Genomic DNA, 21,740 nt, shown 5'->3' on the forward strand with positions numbered 1-21,740 from the left:
ACTGAAAGCCCTTCAGGACCTTAAGGATGCCCTTGCGGCCCCACCAGCGCTCGGACTGCCAGACGTGACTAAGCCGTTCCACTTGTTCATCGACGAAAAGAAGGGATTGGCACTTGGAGTCCTTACCCAACTGGTCGGTACCTGGCAACGCCCTGTAGCATACCTCTCCAAGAGCATGGACAACGTGGCACGAGGATGGCCGGGCTGCCTACGAAGCATTGCGGCTGCTTGTCTCCTGATACACGAGGCCAATAAACTCACGTTCGGCCAAACACTTTTTGTGACCACACCCCACACCATCCGCGGCCTACTCGAGAGCCACGGACCCAGATGGATGACCAACTCCCGATTGGTCAAATACCAAGCCCTCCTGTGCGAAAATCCGGAGGTGCGGATCCTGGACACGACCAACCTCAATCCTGCCACCCTCCTTCCGGCCCCTGAACCACCACTCCACGACTGTGAAGAGGTAATGGCCACTGTGCACTCGAGCAGACCGGACCTGAAGGATCAACCCTGGCAAGGGGGCATCACCCTTTTTACCGATGGAAGCAGCCAGGTGATAGAGGGAATTCGAAGAGCTGGCTATGCGGTGGTGTCTGAGGACCATGTGATCGAGGCTATGGCTCTGACACCCGGAACATCAGCCCAGAAAGCGGAGCTAATCGCCCTCACCAGAGCCCTCCTGTGGGCTGAAGGAAAAGTTGTCAACATTTACACCGACTCCAAATACGCTTTCCTCACCCTCCAGGTGCACGGAGCCTTGTACAAGGAGAGGGGATTTCTGACAGCTGAAGGGAAAGGACTTGCAAATGCCGCTGAGATCTGCCAATTACTCGAGTCGGTATGGAAGCCGAAGAAGGTGGCTGTGATGCACTGCAGGGCCCACACTGGAAGAACGGACCCTATCGCCCGGGGAAATCAGCGGGCAGACGACGCTGCAAAAAGGGCAAGTCAGCTCCCCTACTCCTCTCACCCTCCTGACCCCGTACTCGTCGTCCAGCTCCCTACGGAGACCCCTATCTACACCCCCCAAGAAACGGAATGGGCCCAACAAGAGGGTCTACAGTCACGCAATGGCTGGTGGATACTACAGGATGGGCGCATATGGATACCCGAAGCCTTGGCCTGGACGGTGGCCAAGGAGGCTCACGACCGCACCCACCTGGGAAGGGACGCCCTGGGGCGCTTACTTGAGAAGACCTACTACATCAACAAACTATCCCTGTGGACCAAAAACGCTTCCAGCCGATGCGCGACTTGTGCCCGGAACAACCCTCGAACGGGGCCCGGCCCTATGCCAGGACATGTTCTCCGAGGCACCAGCCCTTTCCACGTGTGCCAGACTGACTTCACACACATGCCCCCGGCGCGCGGCTACAAAGCTATCCTCGTCGCCGTGTGTACCTACACCGGATGGATTGAAGCCCAGCCCACTAGAACGGAAATGGCTAAAGAAGTTACCTCCCTACTGCTTCATCAAATCCTACCCAGATACGGCCTCCCCAAGCAAATAAACTCTGACAACAGCCCCGCCTTCGCTAGTGAAGTAACACAACAGCTCAGTACCAGACTGGGCCTCGATTGGAAGTTGCATTGTGCCTGGAGACCCCAAAGCAGTGGAGTAGTGGAGAGGGCTAACCGATCCCTGAAGAACCAGCTTGCCAAGCTATGCCAAGAAGCAAAAGCCAAGTGGCCCGACCTGCTTCCACTGGCCTTGCTGCATCTTAGGTGTACCCCCAAGGCTACCGGCCTTACTCCCTACGAGATGATGTATGCTAGGCCACCACCACTACCCTCCTTTCCCGACTCCTTGCAGATACAGGGTGAGAGTTCCTTAGTGAAACAGATGAGAGCCTTACACCAGGTAGTGCAAGACATCCAGCAGTACACTGAAAGAGTAGCTCCCTTGGTCCTCACCAATCCTACGCACAGGTTCAGGGTGGGAGACGAGGTCTGGGTAAAAGAGTGGGATGAATCTGACTGCCTAAAGCCCAAATGGAAGGGGCCCTCCCTTGTTCTCCTAACGACCTCCACCGCTGTTAAAATTGCAGGAAGCCCAGTGTGGATACATTGGACCCGACTGAAGCCTGCTGCTCCCACTAGCAGCACCCTGAAGCGTTGGACTGCGCACCAACATCCTGACGCTCCATTACGGCTGACTCTAAGAAAGACGTGAACCACCAGATTCATGCCTGCCCAGCAACAGGAACTCAGTTTCTGGACCCACTGCGTTTTTGGCTCTCACTTTATCGCAGCCTTCATCGTGGGCCTCATTATCTTCTTGCTGCAAAAGCTCGGATACCTCCCACCACATATATAATGCTGACCATCTTCCTTCTCCTGTGTGCAGTTCCGAGCTATCATCCTGCCACCCTGAGCCTGAATTGCACTGAATGTTTGCGCCTCGTGCGCCACCGTATAGAGGGAGGATATCACCTAGTCACTACCCTCATTCACCAGACGCAGCCCCCGGAAGGCGATTGCCAGCTTCTCCCGACTTGTGCCCTCATCACTCCGAATGGCCTCCAACAGTTCCACAGATGCCTCCAAGGAAATCTCACTATCTGCCACAGCCCTACCAAACCAAGATACTACAATGTCACCCTCAGCGTAGGACTCCCTGCGTATGTGGCCGGACCTCCGGGAGTCGAGGGAGATGGCATTCTGTATTACATTAATTCCACTCGTATCCTTGTCGGTGGCATCCAAACTGTAGCAACCCTCACCTTCGACGTCTGTGCCGCCATGGACAAGCACCCTTGGTCTCGCAAGTGTGGTAGCCAGAGTTGGCGAGAGGCATACGTTAAGGACCACAAGTATGTCTGCCCCTTCAGTCCAGACATGAGATGCTGCTCCCCGTGGTTGTGGCTCCCATGCGCCGGCGACACTCGAGCCTCGGGCTGGGACCGCGTATGTGCTTATACGGGAGGAGGATATGCCGGATGCGCCGGCCTGGGCGAATTTCGTCGAGGTTCTGGTAACTATGTGTCCCTAGACTGGCCCATCCGAGGACACGACATGCCCTGGAGAGGAACGTGGGGCCTCGGCATTGACGGCGGAGGAATGGATCCGTTGACCTATATTACCATATATCAGAGTCTCGAAACGAAGCCTCCTACGCACTACCAGACTACTGTTGTCGGCTACCAAGACGTATTTGATGAAATTGCTCGTGCTGAGCAGACCGAGACTAAATTCCCCATTTCCCCAGAAGCCCGAAATATGTTCCTCAATTTGGCTGAAAACATCGCCCTCTCCCTCGGAATTGCCAACTGTTTCGTCTGTGGAGGCACCGACATGGGTGAACAATGGCCCTGGGAAGCGAGAGAGATCCGACAACACACATGGGATGCACTCAACACCACTAACATTACCTTTCCCCAACGGCCGAAGCCGTACGAATGGGCCCTGAGAACAAATATCATAGGTACCCTCTGCGCTAGTCGAGCGCCATCGAAGCGTTACTCTGTACCAGTGGGAGACTCTGCTTGTACGGGGGTTCTTCAGTATAATGGCAGCCGGACGACCTGGTGGCAAACGGACAACCTGCCCACCCCGGAGCCTATCTGGACAGAACCCACCTTGAACACGACATGGACGTACGGAGGTAATGCCTCCCTCAAGTGGGTAGCCCCGGAGGGCTACTACTATATCTGCGGGCGCAGGGCTTACGAACAGCTCCCGGCCCGCTGGTACGGTACCTGTCTCTTGGGCACTGTCCGCCCTAGTTTTTTCCTTCTGCCCCTGCGAGTCGGCGAAACCCTGGGTATCCCCCTATACGTGGAAAAGGGGCCTGATAACCCGGCCAGACGCAAACGGTCTTTCCCACCCGTCAAGCCCAAAGTCCAAATTGGAGACTGGAAAGACAACGAGTGGCCGCCTGAACGCATCATTCACTACTATGGACCGGCCACGTGGGCTGAAGATGGTACATACGGGTACCGTACCCCTATCTATATGCTGAATCGCATTATTCGCCTACAGGCCGTACTCGAAATCCTTACTAACGATTCGGCCCTGGCCCTCAATATCCTAGCTCGACAGAACACTAAGCTCATTACCGCCGTCTACCAAAATCGCTTGGCTCTTGACTACCTCTTAGCCCAGGAGGGCGGGGTGTGTGGCAAGTTTAACCTCAGTAATTGCTGCTTACAGATTGATGACCAGAGCCATGTCATCAGGGAGATAACTGACCGGATGGTCAAACTAGCCCACGTCCCCGTCCAGACCTGGAACAGTGCGTGGGATTGGACTTCCTCCCTCACCAGCTGGCTCCCAACCTCCGGGAGCCTGCAAGGCCTCCTCGTCATGGGTGGCCTGTTCTTGCTGTCTTGCCTATTAATACCTTTGTCTCTCCCCTTAGTTTTCAGGTGTCTCCGCTCCACCATGGAAAGCATCGCTGATCGCCGTGCTGCTGCCCAGCTTATGGCTCTCCAGATGTACTCCCCCATTCCCCAGTCTGATGAAGCTGACGATGAAGCACCTTGTGGCTGATGTGCACTTTGCACCCCCTGAGTCACTCAATGGGCCATCACCCTTGTGTCAGCATAAGACCGGATACAAAGGGGGGGGGATTCCACTAGGGGCCCTCCGTCTCAACCCCGGCGAAGCAACCAACGGCTGCGCAAGGGCTTAGGGCTCGCTTGTTGCCTCCCTCGCTAACTATCCTTGTCCTTTCTTTCCTTTTCAGGGTTCATGGAGGTGATACTCTCCACCAGAATGGATGTTCAAGTATCAAAAGGGGGGAATGAAGGAGTGGAACGCCGGTACTACCTGAATACTACTGAGCAACAGGACAACCTCATGTTTTGTGCCTACTGATGGACTTTTACTTATGCACTCTACCTCTGCTTTTGGCTGTTTGGCCACACCTTATTACTGCACTGGACATTTGTGCCTTATCCAGTTTTACTGTTTACTAACAAAAGAAGTTTGCTGTTTACTAATGTACAGACAGAATGCAGGGCTATTAGACATATAGCTTGTAACAGTAGTTTGCAAGGCCTATACAAGACCAGCTTGCCTGTAGCAACGCCATCTGAATAGACGACCTTGGAGGGTGCTGACACCCCCCTGCATTCCTGAGCCGAACCTTATCTCCTGTGCTAGAAAGGAGCATTGTGTGTGTGTGAAGAATAAGCTGCTAAGTTTCGTTTTTCTTGCCAGTATCATTTCAGTGTTATGACGTGTGTACGTACTGGGACTACAATTTTGTACTGTAAGAACTACAAATGTTTACTGCGCATGACAGTTGTGACGTGTAAGGGGCCAAATGCGCAGGCCCAGTAGGGAAGTATAAATGTAAGCGTCAGATGATTTATGACACACAGTGTCCCGAGGCTACTCGGTGCTGTTCACTTGCTAGCAATAAAGTTGCCTTGTTTGGAACCAAAATTTGCCTTTCGTCTCCTGATTTCCCACCTGTTTCAATACAAAGTGATGTTGATTGTCGTCTGTCTGTATTTTTAGATTGTAAGCTCTATTGAGCAGGGACTGTCTCTCTGTGTCAGGTGTTCAGTGCTGCCTGCGTCTGGTAGCGCTATACAAATCATAATAATAATTACTTTAACCAAATCTGCAGAACTTCACAACACTGTGTGCACAATACTCCCAGCTCTGGCTCAGCCTATGGACGAGGTGAGGCTCTGGTCCTGAGCGCCAAACACCCTTGACCGTCACCAAGCCCATAATTTGCATCCTGCCTGCCTCCCTTCCCGCCACTGGTCCGGCATTGCCAAGGAGGTTAGATTTGGGCATTTCTCCCCCGGCCCTCACGACCCACCGTCCGCACTCACGCATGTGATCCAGTATCTCCTTCCCTCCGCCGACGGCTCTCTTTTCCCACCCGGTTTTTACCTTTTTTTCTATGTGCAGTAAAATCTTTGAAGTTCGCAGTTCAGCCCAGCAGCAGCCGCGACAGAGCAGATACTGAAAAGCGGCCTGCACTGGGCTTTCCCTTTGACCTCAAGTTCAACCGTCCCACAGGAAGTACGTCAGAAGCGGGCGGAACGGCCACGGGTCAGAGAAGACCCGGTGCAGGGCAGGCCCAAGGCAGCTTTCAGTATCCGCTGCAGCGGCTGCCGGGCCGAACTTGCGAAATTTTACTGCACTTGGAAGAAAAAGGTAAAACCGGGTGGGAAAGGAAAGAGATACTGAACCACGTACGGGCGGTCGCCGGGGGGGGGAGGGAGAAAGAAAGAAATGTCCAAATCAAACTGTGGGCAAATGCCAGTGTATGGGAAGGGACTAGGTAGCCAGAATGCAAATTATGGGCCGGTGACGTCATGGGTTGGGGCGTTTGGCACCCTGGACCAGAGCCTCACCTGGGCCGGGCCATAGGCAGAGCTGGCCCTGCTCTTGGGAGTATTCTGCACACGCTGTTGTGAAAGTTTTGCAGGTTTGGTTAAAGTACTATATACATAGTCGTTGGTCTTGCTTAATATGTGAAAAATGATTAGCTAAAGGAACAAAACTTTAGATTTGTTTGGGGTAGGTCACTGGGACCATAGCCTACCAATCAGATTAGACTCTACCCACCTGTCCTCCCCAGGCTTAATAGCTCCCGCTGGGACACTGTCTCTCTGTCCGCTCACGTTTTGGCTAAAAACCCTTCTCCAGGTTTGATGTTTCCTCACTTCACTTGGCTTTCTCCCGCTCCACCCCCAGAAGACCCTCATCTCATTCTCTTATTTCTTCCTTCTGGTTCAGATTCTCCACTTGTTCTCTTCCTCCTCAACTCTCCAGACCCTCGGCCTCTCTCTCTCTCTCCTTTACTAGATCTTCTCCTAGGGCTGGCAATCAAGGCAATTGCTCTGGGGCCCAGTGTCACAGAGGGCTTTTAGCTGCAGGCTGACTTTGGGGCCTCTTCATGTCTAACATCAACCTTATTTTCCCCTTTAATTCTCACCCCATCTCCATCCTGTCAACCCCCTCCCTAGCTGTCTTTCCCCCATACGGTTCTTGGGTGTCTCTAACTTCCCTCAGCTTGCTGTTTACTTCTTTTAAGCTTGAATAGATCAACATTGTGTTCTGTTGAGTTTGAGCCCCTGCAGGCAGATACTGATGCAGTAGCTACCTGTCTTGTTGTTCAGCCAGGCTTGTCTGCCCCTACTTTCTCCTGTCTTCCAGCCTGTGTAGATTGGGGTCAGTGTTCCCTTTTTTTTTTTTTTGCTCACACATTCTGTTGCTGCTGGTGGTCATCCTGTCAAATTCTGTACAAATTCTATTCTGCAGTTGCCCAGTATTTTCCCCAGGAGAGTCTGTAAAAGAAGGTCAACAAACCCAGTCTACAGATTCCCTCTATATTGGTTCTCTACAAAGGTATCATGAATAGGAAAATGTATGATAAAAATTAGGGTTAGACACCCTGAAAATATTTGTGCCGTAGTTTGTGCGTGCATCCTTTTTAAGTGCAAAGAGGGTACACTATAGTATGCACTCTTTCTGAAGAGGGTGCACTGTTATCAGTGAATGAAATGCATTTCATCAACAGGCCATCCCAAATTTAAAAAAAAAAGAAAAGTTTGATTCTGAATTTTTTTTCTGCTCGGTTCCTGTGGCTTTGGAAATCTCACTCTTCAGGTTTAGTACACTTTAGTGGTAAGTTGTCAAGTATTCCTAAATATCCTTGGGCCAAACTTTCAAACCTTTCCAGTTTTGAAAGTTGCATAACTTAATGCAGGGTATTTCTTATTTTTAGTTTTAACATACCATTCATTAAGTGTTAGTTCATTTAACAGGCAATAGGATGTCTATAATAATTTGTGACAAGATAACCCAGTCAGGCTTAGTTTAACAATCCAGTGTTATCTCAATACATTCACATGCTATATAAATCACCAGAATATGTTAGTGATTGAACATTATGATTGCCTCAGTGGTGTAACTCACTGAACTTGACTAATCAATGAGATATACAGCACCCACCTCATCAGCAAATCAATATAATAAATTACTTGAATTTCTTTGACAAAATTGACAATTGAGTTTTTTTAAAAGAATATAAGTAATATGAAAGTTCATAATATAAAGATGAAAAACTGCTGGTCAAGGGTTCATAATCTGATATGTATGTTTCACTATACCAAGCTGTCTCAATGACTGTAAAAGTTCAATTGTCAATAATTTTATTGTGAAATTCACATAATGTATTTTCTGAGAGGACAAGCAGGCTTATGGATTCTCACAAGTGTATGACGCCAACCCGCATCACCCAGTCCGGGATTTATGAAAAGCATAAGTAGAGCTTTGCGCTAGTGCCTTCCCGCCCCCCACAAGAATGTTGTCTCCTCAGTTTTTCAACTCGGTGAAGAGAGGATGTGTGTGTGTGTGTGTGGGGGGGGGGGGGGGGGGTTTATTGTCTCCTCACATCGCTCGGTTCAAAAGAGCTTTTTTTATTCCTTTTGGTGATTTTTTTTTTTTTCAAACTTAGATTGTGTTCCTAGTTGTGGAACCCCCTTCATTTGTTTTTCCCTTATATTTTTAGTTTATTTGCCCGGTTTTAAGTTTCCTTTCTTTTTTGTCATCATTTGGTCACTTTTAGGCCTTGACTTCAGCTGGGATTTTTCCCTTCATTTTTTGCCGTGCCTTGCCCCTTTTTCAGGCACCATCGCTTCATTCAGTTTAGCCGAGGAAGGTTTTCCTTCCATGTCCACAAAGGTTCCCAGTGGCTTTAAGCGCTGTACCTGGTACAATCAGACAATCTCTGAGGAGGACACTCACTCTTGTTGTCTTCAGTGTCTTGGGCCCGACCATAGCTCCACTAACTGTGTTCTCTGTCTTCGCATGAAGAAGAGGACCCAAGATTCTAGAGAGGCTCAACGACAGGATTTTTGGAGCCAATTCCGGTTCCTCAACTTCGGCATCAAGGTCGGAGGCATCAGTATCGATGTCAAGTGTTGCACCAGTATCGGGAGCATCAGTAAGCATGGCTACTGCTAGACCCTTATACACTGGGAGGAGTGAAGCATTGAATGGGTCTTCACCTGCCTCGAGGTCTCCTGCTGTGCAGGGTCCCCGGGATTGTCCGTTGTTGAGGAGACTGCATTCTCGTGGTGGGCAGGAAAGCACTTGAGCATGCACGGTGGACTGTGTCTCACGCTCCACAAAGCTCTACTTATGCTTTTCATAAGTCCCAGACTGGGTGATGTGGGTCGGCATCTCCCACTTGTGAGAATATAAAGCCTGCTGTCCTCAGAGAATACCTGCTACAGGTATTGCAATATTGATTTGCCGATGAGGAGGTGGGTGCTGTAAATCTCATTGATTTCAGTCAAGTTCAGTGAGTTGCACTGCTGAGGCAATCAATTTATAATATTAATCACTAACTGATTTATATAATGCGTGGATATAATAATTTGTGTTCATAGTATCCTGAGATTTTATTCTTTACATATTTATAAATGACTACAGAGCTATTCAGCTAATCCCTTTTACATTGCTTCTCAATTTAGCCCTTCTTATTAGACTGGACCTTTAATGGTAGGTGAAATTTAACATGGATAAGTGCACTGTGATGCACAAAAGTAGAACAATCCCAACTGTAGGTGCAAAATCCTGGACTCTGAATTGAGTCACCACCCAAGTAGAAGATATTGTGTATATGTTAATGTTCAGCTCTGTGTGCTGCAGCTCTTTAAAAAAGCAAATAGAATGTTAAGGATTATCCAGGAAGAGATAGAGAACAAAACTTTATAGGCCCCTCTTGCATCCACACCTTGAGTATGGTGGTGGTCCTGGTCACCTCATTTCAAAAAGGAGATGGTACAACTAGAAAAGGTTCAGAGAAGGGTGGCAAAAATGATAGAGGATGGCATGCCTCCCTTATAAAGGTAGGGTAAACAGGTTAGGACTTTTCTGCTTAGAGAATACAACTGAGAGTGCATGTAATTGTTCAAAGTTGTTTTAACCTGTCAAATACGACAAAAACAAGTGAACATTCCATGATGACTATCAGATTAAAAACTAATTTTGGAATATTTTTTTCATGCAGCATGCAATTAAGCTGTGGAATCTGTTCCTGGAGGATGTTTATGTGGTCAAGACAACCAACGTAGCGAGTTTCAAAAGAGGACTGGACAAGTTCCTGAATGAAAAGTCCATAAAAAATTATTAACAGGTAAATGGGCCTAACATTATTCACCTTTTTAAATTAACTGTGGGAACTAGATGTACTTTCGGAGACAGGATACTAGGCTCAATAGGCCTCAGTCAGACTTGGCATGGCTTTTCTTATGTTAGGTTAATTTGAGTCTGGTTGAAGGTAAGCTTAGGTTAGGCAATGTGGCACAGTAGGTTGATTTAATTTTAGGATACTTTTTTGGAGTTGTCAGTACTTTTATTTTTGTCTGGTTATGTTTTCATAATACTTTTACTCTAAAAGATAGGCAAACCAAACAAACAAAAAAAAAAAGGAACATTTTATTTCTTTATGGTCATAGTATAGAGAAAGTGCCGGGGGGAGGGGGGACAAAAAGCAGGTTAGCCAAATCTTTGCTTAGTACACCTGGCTGAGACAGATGGATGATTAACAAAGAAAAGAGAGGATTGTGTACCTGCTTATAATAAATGTAGACCACTTTCGTTGTACCACAAAAGGCGGTATATCAGATCCATGGCCCTTTACCTTTTACCTAAAAATGGAATTCACAGGATCTGATTTAACATTTTTCATTTAATGGAAGCTCTTACTGGAACGTGAACCGAATCAGCCCATTGTAGTATGTACAAAACTTGCAAGATTTGGAATAGAAAAAAATATAGCTACATTTATGTATGACTCTGTTAATATTTAACATCTAGAGACTGATGGAGGCAGAAACGAAAACCCTTCCTTTGGAAAATGCATCCATCCTTTCGGAGGGTTCACTACAGGAAGGACATCGACTGTGGATTGGGAACCTAGATCCTAAAATAACGGAGTAAGCCTGAAATCATGTCCTTAATTTTATAAGGTAGCCATCCCAGACCATTCTAAAGTTGAAGGACACATCTGAGAATGTTATTGTATGATTACACAGGTAGACACAAAATAGAGCAATGCTTTTATGGAATATAATTGGATCTTGGAGGGGGAGTGGCCTAATAATGAGAGCAATAGGCTCGTAAGCAGGGAAATCAAGGTTCAAATTAGAGAGTTGCACGGGGACAGAAATCTTGCCCATCCCTGCTGGAATCTTACCCGTCCCCACTGGAATCTTACCCATCCATCCCCGCAAAATTTAACCCATCCCCACCCATCACTGTAAGAATTTTAATGGTACATAAAAGAAAATTCCAGTCAGCTCCCTCGGTCTCTCTCTGGATTTGAGCCACAGCACTGTAGGCAAGGAAGGAATGGAAGCTGAAACTTGGAACACTCTGGTGTGCACATGTAAGATTTGTCTCTGATTTACTGGCACTGTGTGCTGAGAGGTCACCACATGCACGCGCCAGTAGGTCAGGTGACATCTGATGCTCATTCCTGTGTCAGAGCTGAGGTCTGCTCATCAGCCCGGGAGCAAAGAGGATTAATTGTAACATAGTAAGTGACAGCAAATAAAGACCTGAATGGTCCATCCAGCCTGCCCAATAGTCACACCCATTATCAATTTATGATTAAATCAATGAGTGTGATATTATATACTTGATTATGGTCTTTCTTTTGTGTTTCTGGAACATAGACCATAGAAGTCTATGTGGCCCTATCCTTATGTTCCAACTGCTGGAGTTGTCGTTGAAGCCCACTCCAGTCTATGCGTCTTCTCATTTGTGGGACACAGATTGTAAAAAATCTGTCCAGAACTGTCCTTATGTTCCAGCCACTGAAGTTGTTGTCTAAGCCCTTTCCAGCCCATCCTAAACCAGACTTCCATATATTAGACACAGTCCATACAAGTCTGCAGCCATTTAAGGTTAGGTTTTTTATAACTTCCTTTTTCTAATTAGAGATCCTCTGTGTTCATCCCACGCCCTTTTGAATTCCATCATCATCTGTGTCTCTACCACCTCCTTAATGGAAAATTTTCCACATTTGTGCTGTTAAAGCGAGGAGGAGGAGACAGAACTCATAGAACTTGGTACTTGGTAGATGAGAGGCTGGTGGAGGTGTAGCTTACACTTCCATGGGAACCCCACAGAACTGCTTCCATCCCTGCGGGGAACCCCACAGGAACTGCTTCCGTCCCTGCGGGAAGTTCCGTGGGATTCCCGCAAACCCCGTTCCCGTGCAGCTCTCTAGTTCAAATCTAATTGTCCCATGGACACACTTTGTTACCTTGGTCAAGTCATTTTACCTCTGGTACCCAGTTATACTATTAAGTTATTTATTTTATGGACTTACCATACCTAAATGGTTTTAAATACTGTGCCGTGCTACATTATTCAGTAGTACTAAGATAAGTATTATATAATTAAAGGGAAGCAAAGACTACTGCAGGTTTCTAACAGGAAGTAACATGCAGCTTCTTACATTTAGTTCATAAGTACCGCAAAGATTAACAAATGTGAATCCCTACACATATTTCCAAAATTGTCTTACGATATTTGCTTGTCAAACCACTACTATCATGCTTTATCATGTTAACCAAGATCATTATGTAATACTAAATGTCTATTTTCTTAGATTTCCACTATTCATGCTGTATTGTAAGCCACATTGAGCCTGCAAAGAGGTGGGAAAATGTGTGATACAAATGCAATAAATAAAATAAATAAGTGTTGCCATACTGGGAGAGACCCAAGGTCCATCAAGCCCAGGATCCTGTTTCCATCAGTGGCCAATCCAGGTCACAAGTACCTGGCAAGATCCCAAAACAGTACAATATATTTAATGCGGATTATCCCAGAAGCAGTGGATTTTCCCCAAGTCCATTTTAATAATGGCTTATGGACTTATCTTTTAGGAAGCTATCCAAACCTTTTTTAAACCCCGCTGCTTTTACCACATTCTCTGGCAACAAATTCCAAAGTTTAATTACACATTAAGTGAAGAAAATGTTTTTTCGATTCATTTTAATTTTACTACTTTGTAGCTTCATTGCATGCCCCCTAGTCCTAGTATTTTTGGAAACAGTAAACAATCGATTCACATCTACCTGTTTCACTCCACTCCAAATTTTATATATCTCTATCATATCTCCCCTCAGCTGTCTTTTCTCCAAGCTGAAGAGCCCAAACCGTTTCAACCTTTCCTCATAGGGAAGTCATCCTATCCCCTTTATCATTTTCGTCTCCCTTCTTTGTATCTTTTCTAATTCAGTATATCTTTTTTTGAGATGCAGTGACCAGAATTACACACAATATTCAAGGTGCGGTCGCACCATGGAGCGATACAAAGCATTATAACATCTTTGTTTCTATTTTCCATTCCTTTCCTAATAATACTTAACTTATTTGCTTTCTTTACTGCCGCAATACACTGAGCAGAGGGTTTCAAAGTATTGACAGTGATGACCGCTAGATCCTTTTCCTGGTTGGTGACTCCTAACGTGGAACCTTGTATCACATAGCTATAGTTCGTGTTCCTCTTTCCCACATGCATAACTTTGCACTTGCTCACATTAAACATTATCATCCTTTTGGATGCCAGGTCTCCCAGTCTCGTAAGATCGTCTTGCAGTTTTTCACAATCCTCTTGCAATTTAACAACTTTAAATAACTTTGTGTCATCTGCAAATTTAATTGCCTCGCTAGTTATTCCCATATCTAGATCATTTATAAATATGTTAAAAGGTAGCAGTCCCAACACAGACCCCTGTGGAACTCCACTGTCTACCCTTCTCCATTGAGAATACTGACCATTTAACCCTACTTTCTGTATTTCCTAAAATACACCATACACATGAACCAAATACAGTTCTGCAAAATTCTAGTTCCAGTAGACCACAATGGAATCATGGGAGCCACATTTTATTGGTTGAAACCTCTTTATACACTTACCACCCTGTTTACTAAGCCATTCTAATGCCGACACATGGCATTGCTGCGCGGCTTATTAAACACAGGGATTTAAATATACCTGTGAACTTTGTGGTTGTGGTAGAGGTAACGGGTTACACCACCTTTAATATTAAATCTGGAGAATCACATATAAACCTTATTTTAGTTACTCTGTTTAATTTTAACCTTCTCATTTAGTTTACTTGTCCACAAACTTGTTGTAGTGCACAGTTTGGGGGAATGAAACTATATAAACATGTGAATTACATAGATCATGCATGAAGTTGAACGTTATCAAAAGGCCTGATAATTTAAAAGTCAAGAGAGGTCACTTGTCAGCTGTTGCTTGATGTCTCTTCTTGTTCAGTATCATTTAACTAAGAAATGTTGTTTGAATGAAACAGTTGTAATTTAAACAATGAATAAGTTCTAGTCTTATACTTTCTCATTGGAAAAATTTCCTCATTAAATAATTTTCAGTTCTTTTGTCGTCTTTTCTTCCCACAGTCACACACTGGCAAAATATTACTGTGTTTCTCTTTCCTGACTGCCAGGTCCTCACCTGGCCTGCATCCTTTCCCTTTTAGGTTATTGGAACCTCCGTAATTTCCTTACTTCTTTTACCACTGCAGTCAGTTCAAAATGCTGCTACCAGAATCATTTTTGGGTGTGGTGCCTTGATGCTGTTTCTATATGATTGAGCCTCTAAGGCTCCCTATTTGGATATAATTTGAGTTCTTTGCTGTCTTCTCAGATTTTAAACTCTAGCATATCACTTGTTATCTTAATCCTCACCTCACCTTATGTTGTGTCCTTTCTGTTCCTCTGCCTCTATTGTTACCCCTCTAAATTAAGCTCTCCTTCCTGCTTATAAATGTTCTGTTTTCACTTTATTTCCACATCCAAAACTACATTCTTTCATTTTCTCTCTTCATTTTGTGTCATCTTACCGTATCAGTCTTCTTTATTTAACTTGCCTTTTGTGCTACCTATGTACCATCCTGTGCAGGTTTACAGTGCATTATACATAATGATAAACATGACTGCAAAGGTATAGTCATAAACTTGAAAAAAAATATAAAGAAAATATGGGTGAAGGACACAGCACAAATACATAATGGTGATATGAATTTTCATATGACCCCACTTGGCAAGGGACCTTTATTATACTGACAGATTGATTATGGAAACTAATGGAAAGTATGGTAACAAAGCAGCTTACCGATTACTTAAATTCTCAATATTACTTGAATCGCAATCAGGATTTCGATCCAACCACAGCACCGAAACACTCTCCTACAACACAGTACTAATCACTCTCCTACAACAAAGAAAATGTTCCATTCAATGTGGAAACTCAAAAGAGTAAAACCTTTCTTCCCAAGGGAAATATTCCGCAGCCTGGTACAATCAATGGTGCTAAGTCAGCTAGATTGCTGCAATGCAATCTATGCCGGATGCAAAGAACAAAACATCAAGAAACTCCAAACTGCCCAAAACACAGCAGCCAGACTCATATTTGGAAAAACGAAATACTAAAGTGCCAAACCCCTAAGAGAAAAACTACACTGGCTCCCACTGAAAGAATGTATTATGTTCAAAATCTACACTCCGGTTCATAAAATCATTAAAGGTGAGGCCCCGGTCTACATGTCAGACCTCATAGACTTACCAACCAGGAACACTAAAAGATCAGCACGTACATTCTTGAATCTCCACTACCCCAGCTGCAATGGACTAAAATATAAATCAGCATATGCATCCAGCTTCTCCTACATAAGCACGCAACTGTGGAATGCACTACCAAAAGCCACAAAAACAATACACGACATAACTAATTTCCGAAAATTACTAAAAACCAACCTGTTCAAAAAGGCATGCCACAATGATCCATCCTAAATACCAGACAACAAAACCCATACCAGAATTGGACAAAACCAAACTCTCTGTACTTGACTGCCTAAGTTACTCTGTCACGAATGAACTTTAACGCAATACCACTTTATTTCTCATTACGAAAATGAATTCTCTACACTTGATTGCTTAATCTATTTTGTCACTTATTAACTTTAATGCAATACCACTTTGTATTTCTCATTCCGGAAATGGCGATCGCCATTACGAACAATGTAAGCCACATTGAGCCTGCAAATAGGTGGGAAAATGTGGGATACAAGTGCAACAAATAAATAATAATAAATTATTCCTAAGAATGATGGTTTTTGCATGTGACTAAGTATTGTATTTTAGGAATAGCCTTGTTGAAATGCATTGTGACTCTTAAGTTTGAATAGCCTTAAGTATGCCAGGAAGAGACTTACTGGAAGGAAATGGGAGAGCAGTTGACTAGAATTCTGATCAGATGATGGCAGGAACTCTGCTTACAGGCAAACAGCAACCTGTGGGAGAAACATCCGTTTAGATGCACTTGAGTAAAATGTAGCTGAGACACCAAAATATAAACAATCCTATAGGCCTCACCTAAGAATATGTCTCAGATTACCATATTTTTTTAATGTGAACTTTTTTTGTTCTTTTACCAAATCACTTTTGGTCTATAGTTTTCAAGCTTATGGGCTGCATAGTCGTCGTTAACTTGTACATCTCTAGTGATTACCACTCAAAAGATCTGGTTAATAAGTTATATTGTTTTGACAAAGTAAACATTTTTTCAATTTGTACACTAATGGTTAGAACAGTGGACACTATTCTGATTCCTCTGTGGCTCCTTGTGCTCTTGGGCAGGTCACTTAATTCTCCATTGTCTTAGGTACAAACTTAGGGGTATGTTTAATAAAGAGTGTTAAGCCCTTAAGGTGTGCTAACAGGGGTACCTCATGACAGCATTAAGGCATTCCATGGTAATTTTTATTTATTTATTACATTTGTATCCCACATTTTCCCACCTATTTGCAGGCTCAATGTGGCTTACATGGTACCGTAGATGCATTCGCTATCTCCGGTAGAGAGACGGTTATAAGGAGTTGTGGTCGATTAAGGTGCATGTGTTGTAGACACATTAGGAATCGTAGAGAGGAAGAGTTATGCAGAGTCTATAGCAAGCTAATATACCTATTAGCATGCACGTCGGGGAATGTTTATGGGAGAAGGCATGGCATGAGCTTGAAAGCATTATCAATCTAACTGGATAATAGCTGAGTTAATGCTGGATCATAGCACCTCCTATATAGGAGTCACTAATGGGCTCATTTTCAAAACAGAATGGAAAAGCAGATTGGGGATTGGGGGAACAGCAGTGATTGATTTGGAGGATGGAGATGGAGACTTGGACATTGGCTGAAAAAGGTGAGCAGGTAGTGAGCTAATGGAAGACAGGATGGGGAGCTACAAGGAAAAGGATGATGCACTGAGGATGAGGAACCTGATGGAAAAAGGGGGAATTGATGTGGAAGGGAGTGCCCACACACTGGCTCACACACACAAACATAAGTAATGCCATACTGGGAAAAGACCAAGGGTCCATCGAGCCCAGCATCCTGTCCACGACAGCAGCCAATCCAGGCCAAGGGCACCTGGCAAGCTTCCCAAACGTACAAACATTCTGTACATGTTATTCCTGGAATTTTGGATTTTTCCAAGTCCGTTTAGTAGCGGTTTATGGACTTGTCCTTTAGGAAACCGTCCAACCCCTTTTTAAACTCTGCTAAGCTAACCGCCTTCACCACTTTCTCTGGCAACGAATTCCAGAGTTCAATTACACGTTGGGTGAAGAAGAACTTTTCTCTGATTTGTTTTAAATTTACTACACTGTAGTTTCATCGCATGCCCCCTAGTCCTAGTATTTTTGGAAAGCGTGAACAGACGCGTCACATCCACCTGTTCCACTCCACTCATTATTTTATATACCTCTATCATGTCTCCCCCCAGCCGTCTCTTCTCCAAGCTGTATAGCCCTAGCCTCCTTAGTCTTTCTTCATAGGGAAGTCGTCCCATCCCCGCTATCATTTTAGTCGCCCTTCGCTGCACCTTTTCCAATTCTACTATATCTTTCTTGAGATGTGGCGACCAGAATTGAACACAATACTCAAGGTGCGGTCGCACCATGGAGCGATACAACGGCATTATAACATCCTCACACCTGTTTTCCATACCTTTCCTAATAATACCTAACATTCTATTCGCTTTCTTAGCCGCAGCAGCACACTGAGCAGAAGGTTTCAGTGTGTTATCGACGACGACACCCAGATCCCTTTCTTGGTCCGTAACTCCTAACGTGGAACCTTGCATGACGTAGCTATAATTCGGGTTCTTTTTTCCCACATGCATCACCTTGCACTTGCTCACATTAAACATCATCTGCCATTTAGCCGCCCAGTCTCCCAGTCTCGTAAGGTCCTCTTGTAATTTTTCACAATCCTGTCGTGATTTAACGACTTTGAATAACTTTGTGTCATCAGCAAATTTAATTACCTCGCTAGATACTCCCATCTCTAAATCATTTATAAATATATTAAAAAGCAGTGGTCCTAGCACGGACCCCTGAGGAACCCCACTAACTACCCTTCTCCATTGTGAATACTGCCCATTTAACCCCACTCTCTGTTGCCTATCCTTCAACCAGTTTTTAATCCACAATAGGACATTTCCTCCTATCCCATGACCCTCCAATTTCCTCTGTAGCCTTTCATGAGGTACCTTGTCAAACGCCTTTTGAAAATCCAGATACACAATATCAACCGACTCCCCTTTGTCCACATGTTTGTTCACTCCTTCAAAGAATTGAAGTAAATTGGTCAGGCAAGATTTCCCCACACAAAAGCCATGCTGACTTGGTCTCAGTAATCCATGTCCTCGGATGTGCTCTGTAATTTTGTTTTTAATAATAGCCTCTACCATTTTCCCCAGCACCGACGTCAGACTCACCGGTCTATAATTTCCCGGATCTCCCCTAGAGCCTTTTTTAAAAATGGGCGTTACATTGGCCACCCTCCAATCTTCCGGTACCACGCTCGATTTTAAGGATAAGTTGCATATCACTAGCAGTAGCTCCGCAAGCTCGTTATTCAGTTCTATCAGTACTCTAGGATGAATACCATCCGGTCCAGGAGATTTGCTACTCTTCAGTTTGCCGAACTGCCCCATTACGTCCTCCAGGTTTACCGTGAAGTCAGTAAGTTTCTCCGACTCGTCCGCTTGAAATACCATTTCCGACACCGGTATCCCACCCAAATCTTCCTCGGTGAAGACCGAAGCAAAGAATTCATTCAGTCTCTCCGCTACGTCTTTGTCTTCCTTGATCGCCCCTTTTACCCCTCGGTCATCCAGCGGCCTAGTGGTTAGGGTGGTGGACTTTGGTCCTGGGGAATTGAGTTCAATTCCCGGCACAGGCAGCTCCTTGTGACTCTGGGCAAGTCACTTAACCCTCCATTGCCTGCCGCATTGAGCCTGCCATGAGTGGGAAAAGTGCGGGGTACAAATGTAACAAAAAAAAAAAAAAAACCCCGATTCTTTTGCCGGCTTCCTGCTTTTAATATACCGAAAAAAATTTTTACTATGTTTTTTTGCCTCTAATGCTATCTTTTTTTCATACTCCCTCTTGGCCTTCTTAATCTGCGTCTTGCATTTGCTTTGACACTCCTTATGCTGTTTCTTGTTATTTTCAGACTGTTCCTTCTTCCATTTTCTGAAGGCGTTTCTTTTAGCCGTAATAGCTTCCTTCACCTCACTTTTCAACCAGGCCGGGTGTCTTTTGGACTTCCGTCTTTCTTTTCTAATTCGCGGAATATGTATGGCCTGGGCCTCCAGGATGGTATTTTTGAACAGCGTCCACGCCTGTTGTACAGTTTTTACTCTCTCAGTTGCCCCCCTAAGTTTTTTTTTTTTACCGTTCTTCTCATTTTATCATAGTCTCCTTTTTTTAAAGTTAAACGCTAACGTATTTGACTTTCTGTGTACAGTTACTTCAAGGTCGATGTCAAAACTGATCATATTATGGTCACTGTTATCAAGCGGCCCCAGTACCATAACGTCCCTCACCAGACCATGCGCTCCACTAAGGACCAAGTCTAGAATTTTTCCTTCTCTCGTCGGCTCCTGCACCAGTTGCTTCATAAAGCTGTCCTTGATTTCATCAAGGAATTGTATCTCTGTAGCATGTCCCGATGTTACATTTACCCAGTCTATATTTGGATAATTGAAGTCACCCATTATTATCAATTTGCCCATTTTGTTCGCGTCTCTGATTTCTTTTATCATTTCTGTGTCTACCTGCTCATCCTGGCGAGGCGGACGGTAGTACACTCCTATCACCATTTTTTTCCCTTTTATACATGGAATTTCAACCCACAGTGATTCAAAGGTGTGATTTGTGTCCTGCTGAATTTGTAATCTATCTGAGTCAAGGCTCTCGTTAATATACAATGCTACCTCTCCACCAGTCCGGTCCACCCTATCATTACAATATATTTTGTACCCCGGTATGACAGTGTCCCACTGGTTATTCTCCTTCCACCAGGTCTCAGTAATGCCTATTATATCCAATTTTTCATTTAGTGCAATATATTCCAACTCTCCCATCTTATTTCTTAGACTCCTAGCATTTGCATATAGACATTTCAGAGTATGTTTGTTGTTCTTATTTGCATGATGCTTAGTACCTGACACTATTGATTTGACATCTTTTGTCTGATCTTTAGTTGTATTTAAGGGCACCTGGCCTACCACGGTCTGTTGTGCAACCTCACTATCCAGAAACCCTATCTTCCCTGTTTGTGAGGTATCTTTGCAAGATACCTTTTCCCGAACCATGCGCTTTTGAGCGACTGTCGGCCTTCCCCCCTATTTCTAGTTTAAAAGCTGCTCTATCTCCTTTTTAAATGCCGACGCCAGCAGCCTGGTCCCACCCTGGTTAAGGTGGAGCCCATCCTTTCGGAATAGGCTCCCCCTTCCCCAGAATGTTGCCCAGTTCCTAACAAATCTAAAACCCTCCTCCCTGTACCATCATCTCATCCACGCATTGAGACTCTGGAGCTCTGCCTGTCTCTTGGGCCCTGCACGTGGAACAGGTAGCATTTCAGAAAATGCTACCCTAGAGGATCTGGATTTGAGCTTTCTACCTACAACAATACTCTATCCTCTGCTTTAGACACTCTTGCACCTTTGATGACCCGCCCTGTAAGGCGTACAAAACCCCAACCTTGGCTGACTTCTAATATCCGCTACCTACGTTCCTGTACCCGCTCCGCCGAACGCCTCTGGCGGAAATCTCGGGCCCTTGCTGATTTCTTACACTTTAAGTTCATGCTGACTTCCTTCCAATCTGCTCTTTTACGTGCCAAACAGGATTATTATATACAACTGACCAACTCTCTCGGCTCTAATCCTCGACTTCTCTTCACCACATTGAACTCTCTCCTCAGACCCTTGCTGAATTCTTTCACAACAAGGTTCAAAAGATAAACCTTGCTTTCTCTACCTCACCACCTCTCCCTCCACTAGTCCGTTCCCCTCTCTCTCCTTCCCCTCATTCCCTTTCCTCCTTTCCTGAAGTTACTATTGAGGAAACTACACTTCTCCTTTCTTCCTCAAAATGTACCACCTGTTCCTCTGATCCCATTCCCACCCACCTTCTTAATGCCATCTCTCCTGCTCTTATTCCTTTTATCTGTCACATTCTCAATCTCTCACTTTCCACTGCGACTGTCCCTGCTGCCTTTAAACATGCTGTGGTCACACCTCTCCTTAAGAAGCCTTCACTCGACCCTACTTGTCCCTCTAATTACCGACCCATCTCCCTCCTTCCTTTTCTCTCCAAATTACTTGAGCGTGCTTGTTCACCGCCGCTGCCTTGATTTTCTCTC

At 45.0% G+C, this 21,740-nt stretch overlaps 2 protein-coding genes across 6 annotated transcripts in view; one reads left to right on the forward strand and one right to left on the reverse strand.

Annotated features, from left to right (window-relative positions):
* Positions 1-5,955, reverse strand: part of MRRF (mitochondrial ribosome recycling factor) — a 46,508-nt gene extending 40,553 nt beyond the window's left edge. The window contains exon 1 of one of the 3 annotated variants that reach the window (XM_030207301.1): positions 5,860-5,955. Coding sequence is in view for 1 of the 3 variants with exons in the window: in XM_030207300.1 (XP_030063160.1) it covers positions 5,799-5,802 (4 nt within the window). In the remaining 2 variants the exon portion in view is untranslated. Of the gene's footprint in view, positions 1-5,798; positions 5,831-5,859 lie in introns of those variants that run through there. The other 2 variants (XM_030207303.1, XM_030207300.1) reach the window with 2 other exon arrangements.
* RBM18 (RNA binding motif protein 18) overlaps positions 1-21,740 on the forward strand; it is an 85,661-nt gene that overhangs the window by 5,053 nt on the left and 58,868 nt on the right. The window contains exons 1-3 of one of the 3 annotated variants that reach the window (XM_030207304.1): positions 6,022-6,126; positions 9,995-10,120; positions 10,804-10,922. In XM_030207304.1, the coding sequence (XP_030063164.1) occupies positions 10,810-10,922 (113 nt within the window). In that variant the 5' untranslated portion in view covers positions 6,022-6,126; positions 9,995-10,120; positions 10,804-10,809. Of the gene's footprint in view, positions 1-6,021; positions 6,127-6,314; positions 6,401-9,994; positions 10,121-10,803; positions 10,923-21,740 lie in introns of those variants that run through there. The other 2 variants (XM_030207305.1, XM_030207306.1) reach the window with 2 other exon arrangements.

Source organism: Microcaecilia unicolor, chromosome 6 (assembly GCF_901765095.1).
Source record: "Microcaecilia unicolor chromosome 6, aMicUni1.1, whole genome shotgun sequence".
Taxonomy (NCBI): domain Eukaryota; kingdom Metazoa; phylum Chordata; class Amphibia; order Gymnophiona; family Siphonopidae; genus Microcaecilia; species Microcaecilia unicolor.